The sequence below is a fragment of the Melanostigma gelatinosum genome (assembly GCF_949748355.1).
Source record: "Melanostigma gelatinosum genome assembly, chromosome: 1".
In the NCBI taxonomy this organism is placed as follows: domain Eukaryota; kingdom Metazoa; phylum Chordata; class Actinopteri; order Perciformes; family Zoarcidae; genus Melanostigma; species Melanostigma gelatinosum.
Genome location: NC_136634.1, coordinates 883,470 through 890,960, shown reverse-complemented (window position 1 = coordinate 890,960; position 7,491 = coordinate 883,470). Strand labels below are relative to the sequence as shown.

Genomic DNA, 7,491 nt, shown 5'->3' with positions numbered 1-7,491 from the left:
GAAGGTTCTGTTCTTCTTCACCTCCGTCGGCTGTCCATCAGTTCTCCTCCTTCGTGAGCAGCTGGTGTTTTCGTGTCTGTCTCTGGTTCTGGTAATCAGCGTTCGTTCATCTCTACTGTCAGAGGTTGTAAAGATGAATATTAGTCACTCGACCGAAAATGATCCACTTTTTCAGTTCAGATTCCAGCACCTGAATTTGCAAATCTGCCGACATCTTATTAAATAAAAAGAGCTCTTTTTGCATTCAAATGAAAGTGTTCCAAAGCAGGTTATTGAACTGTCGACATTTCAAAACAAGACGTCGTGTTTTTTTAAACCAAAAGATTAATCTCAAAAAAGAATTGGCCGATTATTGGACAGTTTGAAATCATTGTTGGTGGCAGCGCTCGGCACAGACCCCCGGTGTGTGTTGCTCTCAGTTCAAGTCGTGTCTTTATGAAATGAAGTGAATTGAAGGCTCACATTTAGCAGCCGTCTGCTGTCCGTCTCCCACAGTGACGGACCAGGACACCAGGAGGATGATCCAACTCAGAGCTGCCAACGAGGCTCTGTTCACCGGGAGGAGGAACGCTGCCAAAGCTGCCTGGAAGTAAGACACCGCCTTACAAACGATGGAGCAACACGGTGCGATACAGACAGACTGTGTTAGATACGATGGAGCAACACGGTGCGATACAGACAGACTGTGTTAGATACGATGGAGCAACACGGTGCGATACAGACAGACTGTGTTAGATACGATGGAGCAACACGGTGCGATACAGACAGACTGTGTTAGATACGATGGAGCAACACGGTGCGATACAGACAGACTGTGTTAGATACGATGGAGCAACACGGTGCGATACAGACAGACTGTGTTAGATACGATGGAGCAACGCGGTGCGATACAGACAGACTGTTAGATATGATGGAGCAACACGGTGCGATACAGACAGACTGTGTTAGATACGATGGAGCAACGCGGTGCGATACAGACAGACTGTTAGATACGATGGAGCAACGCGGTGCGATACAGACAGACTGTGTTAGATACGATGGAGCAACGCGGTGCGATACAGACAGACTGTGTTAGATACGATGGAGCAACGCGGTGCGATACAGACAGACTGTTAGATACGATGGAGCAACGCGGTGCGATACAGACAGACTGTGTTAGATACGATGGAGCAACGCGGTGCGATACAGACAGACTGTTAGATACGATGGAGCAACGCGGTGCGATACAGACAGACTGTTAGATATGATGGAGCAACACGGTGCGATACAGACAGACTGTTAGATACGATGGAGCAACGCGGTGCGATACAGACAGACTGTGTTAGATACGATGGAGCAACACGTGCGATACAGACAGACTGTTAGATACGATGGAGCAACGCGGTGCGATACAGACAGACTGTGTTAGATACGATGGAGCAACGCGGTGCGATACAGACAGACTGTGTTAGATACGATGGAGCAACACGGTGCGATACAGACAGACTGTGTTAGATACGATGGAGCAACACGGTGCGATACAGACAGACTGTGTTAGATACGATGGAGCAACGCGGTGCGATACAGACAGACTGTGTTAGATACGATGGAGCAACACGGTGCGATACAGACAGACTGTGTTAGATACGATGGAGCAACACGGTGCGATACAGACAGACTGTGTTAGATACGATGGAGCAACGCGGTGCGATACAGACAGACTGTGTTAGATACGATGGAGCAACGCGGTGCGATACAGACAGACTGTGTTAGATACGATGGAGCAACACGGTGCGATACAGACAGACTGTGTTAGATACGATGGAGCAACACGGTGCGATACAGACAGACTGTGTTAGATACGATGGAGCAACACGGTGCGATACAGACAGACTGTGTTAGATACGATGGAGCAACGCGGTGCGATACAGACAGACTGTGTTAGATACGATGGAGCAACACGGTGCGATACAGACAGACTGTTAGATACGATGGAGCAACGCGGTGCGATACAGACAGACTGTTAGATACGATGGAGCAACGCGGTGCGATACAGACAGACTGTGTTAGATACGATGGAGCAACACGGTGCGATACAGACAGACTGTGTTAGATACGATGGAGCAACACGGTGCGATACAGACAGACTGTGTTAGATACGATGGAGCAACGCGGTGCGATACAGACAGACTGTGTTAGATACGATGGAGCAACACGGTGCGATACAGACAGACTGTGTTAGATACGATGGAGCAACACGGTGCGATACAGACAGACTGTGTTAGATACGATGGAGCAACGCGGTGCGATACAGACAGACTGTTAGATACGATGGAGCAACGCGGTGCGATACAGACAGACTGTGTTAGATACGATGGAGCAACACGGTGCGATACAGACAGACTGTGTTAGATACGATGGAGCAACACGGTGCGATACAGACAGACTGTGTTAGATACGATGGAGCAACGCGGTGCGATACAGACAGACTGTGTTAGATACGATGGAGCAACACGGTGCGATACAGACAGACTGTGTTAGATACGATGGAGCAACGCGGTGCGATACAGACAGACTGTGTTAGATACGATGGAGCAACACGGTGCGATACAGACAGACTGTGTTAGATACGATGGAGCAACACGGTGCGATACAGACAGACTGTGTTAGATACGATGGAGCAACACGGTGCGATACAGACAGACTGTGTTAGATACGATGGAGCAACACGGTGCGATACAGACAGACTGTTAGATACGATGGAGCAACGCGGTGCGATACAGACAGACTCTGTTAGATACGATGGAGCAACGCAGTGCGATACAGACAGACTGTGTTAGATACGATGGAGCAACGCGGTGCGATACAGACAGACTCTGTTAGATACGATGGAGCAACGCAGTGCGATACAGACAGACTGTGTTAGATACGATGGAGCAACGCGGTGCGATACAGACAGACTGTGTTAGATACGATGGAGCAACGCGGTGCGATACAGACAGACTGTGTTAGATACGATGGAGCAACGCGGTGCGATACAGACAGACTCTGTTAGATACGATGGAGCAACACAGTGCGATACAGACAGACTGTTAGATACGATGGAGCAACGCGGTGCGATACAGACACACTGTGTTAGATACGATGGAGCAACACGGTGCGATACAGACAGACTCTGTTAGATACGATGGAGCAACACAGTGCGATACAGACAGACTGTTAGATACGATGGAGCAACGCGGTGCGATACAGACAGACTGTGTTAGATACGATGGAGCAACACGGTGCGATACAGACAGACTGTGTTAGATACGATGGAGCAACACGGTGCGATACAGACAGACTGTGTTAGATACGATGGAGCAACACGGTGCGATACAGACAGACTGTGTTAGATACGATGGAGCAACACGGTGCGATACAGACAGACTGTGTTAGATACGATGGAGCAACACGGTGCGATACAGACAGACTGTGTTAGATACGATGGAGCAACGCGGTGCGATACAGACAGACTGTGTTAGATACGATGGAGCAACGCGGTGCGATACAGACAGACTGTGTTAGATACGATGGAGCAACACGGTGCGATACAGACAGACTGTGTTAGATACGATGGAGCAACACGGTGCGATACAGACAGACTGTGTTAGATACGATGGAGCAACACGGTGCGATACAGACAGACTGTGTTAGATACGATGGAGCAACGCGGTGCGATACAGACAGACTGTGTTAGATACGATGGAGCAACGCGGTGCGATACAGACACACTGTGTTAGATACGATGGAGCAACGCGGTGCGATACAGACAGACTGTGTTAGATACGATGGAGCAACACGGTGCGATACAGACAGACTGTGTTAGATACGATGGAGCAACACGGTGCGATACAGACAGACTGTGTTAGATACGATGGAGCAACGCGGTGCGATACAGACAGACTGTGTTAGATACGATGGAGCAACGCGGTGCGATACAGACACACTGTGTTAGATACGATGGAGCAACGCGGTGCGATACAGACAGACTGTGTTAGATACGATGGAGCAACGCGGTGCGATACAGACAGACTGTGTTAGATACGATGGAGCAACGCGGTGCGATACAGACAGACTGTGTTAGATACGATGGAGCAACGCGGTGCGATACAGACAGACTGTGTTAGATACGATGGAGCAACACGGTGCGATACAGACAGACTGTTAGATACGATGGAGCAACACGGTGCGATACAGACAGACTGTGTTAGATACGATGGAGCAACGCGGTGCGATACAGACAGACTGTTAGATACGATGGAGCAACGCGGTGCGATACAGACAGACTGTTAGATACGATGGAGCAACACGGTGCGATACAGACAGACTGTGTTAGATACGATGGAGCAACGCGGTGCGATACAGACAGACTGTTAGATACGATGGAGCAACGCGGTGCGATACAGACAGACTGTTAGATACGATGGAGCAACACGGTGCGATACAGACAGACTGTTAGATACGATGGAGCAACACGGTGCGATACAGACAGACTGTGTTAGATACGATGGAGCAACGCGGTGCGATACAGACAGACTGTGTTAGATACGATGGAGCAACACGGTGCGATACAGACAGACTGTTAGATACGATGGAGCAACACGGTGCGATACAGACAGACTGTGTTAGATACGATGGAGCAACGCGGTGCGATACAGACAGACTGTGTTAGATACGATGGAGCAACGCGGTGCGATACAGACAGACTGTGTTAGATACGATGGAGCAACACGGTGCGATACAGACAGACTGTGTTAGATACGATGGAGCAACGCGGTGCGATACAGACAGACTGTGTTAGATACGATGGAGCAACGCGGTGCGATACAGACAGACTGTGTTAGATACGATGGAGCAACACAGTGCGATACAGACAGACTGTTAGATACGATGGAGCAACGCGGTGCGATACAGACAGACTGTGTTAGATACGATGGAGCAACACGGTGCGATACAGACAGACTGTGTTAGATACGATGGAGCAACGCGGTGCGATACAGACAGACTGTGTTAGATACGATGGAGCAACACGGTGCGATACAGACAGACTGTGTTAGATACGATGGAGCAACGCGGTGCGATACAGACAGACTGTGTTAGATACGATGGAGCAACACGGTGCGATACAGACAGACTGTGTTAGATACGATGGAGCAACGCGGTGCGATACAGACAGACTGTGTTAGATACGATGGAGCAACGCGGTGCGATACAGACAGACTGTGTTAGATACGATGGAGCAACGCGGTGCGATACAGACAGACTGTGTTAGATACGATGGAGCAACACGGTGCGATACAGACAGACTGTTAGATACGATGGAGCAACACGGTGCGATACAGACAGACTGTTAGATACGATGGAGCAACACGGTGCGATACAGACAGACTGTGTTAGATACGATGGAGCAACACGGTGCGATACAGACAGACTGTGTTAGATACGATGGAGCAACGCGGTGCGATACAGACAGACTGTGTTAGATACGATGGAGCAACGCGGTGCGATACAGACAGACTGTTAGATACGATGGAGCAACGCGGTGCGATACAGACAGACTCTGTTAGATACGATGGAGCAACACGGTGCGATACAGACAGACTGTGTTAGATACGATGGAGCAACACGGTGCGATACAGACAGACTGTGTTAGATACGATGGAGCAACGCGGTGCGATACAGACAGACTGTGTTAGATACGATGGAGCAACGCGGTGCGATACAGACAGACTGTGTTAGATACGATGGAGCAACACGGTGCGATACAGACAGACTGTTAGATACGATGGAGCAACACGGTGCGATACAGACAGACTGTTAGATACGATGGAGCAACACGGTGCGATACAGACAGACTGTGTTAGATACGATGGAGCAACACGGTGCGATACAGACAGACTGTGTTAGATACGATGGAGCAACACGGTGCGATACAGACAGACTGTGTTAGATACGATGGAGCAACACGGTGCGATACAGACAGACTGTGTTAGATACGATGGAGCAACACGGTGCGATACAGACAGACTCTGTTAGATACGATGGAGCAACACGGTGCGATACAGACAGACTGTGTTAGATACGATGGAGCAACACGGTGCGATACAGACAGACTCTGTTAGATACGATGGAGCAACACAGTGCGATACAGACAGACTCTGTTAGATACGATGGAGCAACACGGTGCGATACAGACAGACTGTTAGATACGATGGAGCAACACGGTGCGATACAGACAGACTGTTAGATACGATGGAGCAACACGGTGCGATACAGACAGACTGTGTTAGATACGATGGAGCAACACGGTGCGATACAGACAGACTGTTAGATACGATGGAGCAACACGGTGCGATACAGACAGACTGTGTTAGATACGATGGAGCAACACGGTGCGATACAGACAGACTGTTAGATACGATGGAGCAACACGGTGCGATACAGACAGACTGTTAGATACGATGGAGCAACGCGGTGCGATACAGACAGACTGTTAGATACGATGGAGCAACGCGGTGCGATACAGACAGACTGTGTTAGATACGATGGAGCAACGCGGTGCGATACAGACAGACTGTGTTAGATACGATGGAGCAACACGGTGCGATACAGACAGACTGTGTTAGATACGATGGAGCAACACGGTGCGATACAGACAGACTGTTAGATACGATGGAGCAACACGTGCGATACAGACAGACTGTTAGATACGATGGAGCAACACGTGCGATACAGACAGACTGTTAGATACGATGGAGCAACACGTGCGATACAGACAGACTGTGTTAGATACGATGGAGCAACACGGTGCGATACAGACAGACTGTGTTAGATACGATGGAGCAACACGTGCGATACAGACAGACTGTGTTAGATACGATGGAGCAACACGTGCGATACAGACAGACTGTGTTAGATACGATGGAGCAACACGTGCGATACAGACAGACTGTTAGATACGATGGAGCAACACGTGCGATACAGACAGACTGTGTTAGATACGATGGAGCAACACGGTGCGATACAGACAGACTGTGTCTCTCTCCGTCTCTCAGAGCCATCCTGAAGGAGCTCGGGCTGCAGGGGAAAGTCTCCACCTACCAGATGGCAAAGAAATGGGACAATCTGAAGAGGAGATACAAGGTTTGTTCATTAAACAACATGTTGGTCCGTCCCTCAATGCAGTCTGACTTCCTGTCTGTGTCTCATTGGTTCCTACTGTAAAACAGCTGCTCACTGTAGTTTTTAGAGACTTTGTTTGGGACTATTTTCAGCGGCGGATTAATCCACATGTGGCGCTCGAGTGAGTATTCGTGAAAGCTCTTCCTTTTTATGTTTCCTCAGTCTTCTCCTCCCCTTTCTCTCTCCTTCCCACCTCATCTCCTCTCTCTTTCCTTCCCTCTTCTCTTGCTCCTCCTCCTCCCCCCCCCCCTGTAGGACCTGAAGTATCCTCCTGTTGGTATGGAGAAC

General features: G+C 49.3%; 1 protein-coding gene across 1 annotated transcript in view; it reads left to right on the top strand.

Moving 5' to 3' along the window:
* The window catches only part of LOC306780752 (uncharacterized protein), an 18,568-nt gene extending 11,477 nt beyond the window's left edge, over positions 1-7,091 (top strand). Inside the window, exons 10-11 of the mRNA XM_079273216.1 lie at positions 496-589; positions 7,077-7,091. Coding sequence (XP_079129342.1) covers positions 496-498 — 3 coding nt within the window. The 3' untranslated portion in view covers positions 499-589; positions 7,077-7,091. The remainder of the gene's footprint in view (positions 1-495; positions 590-7,076) is intronic.
* The last annotated feature ends 400 nt before the right edge of the window (positions 7,092-7,491 follow it).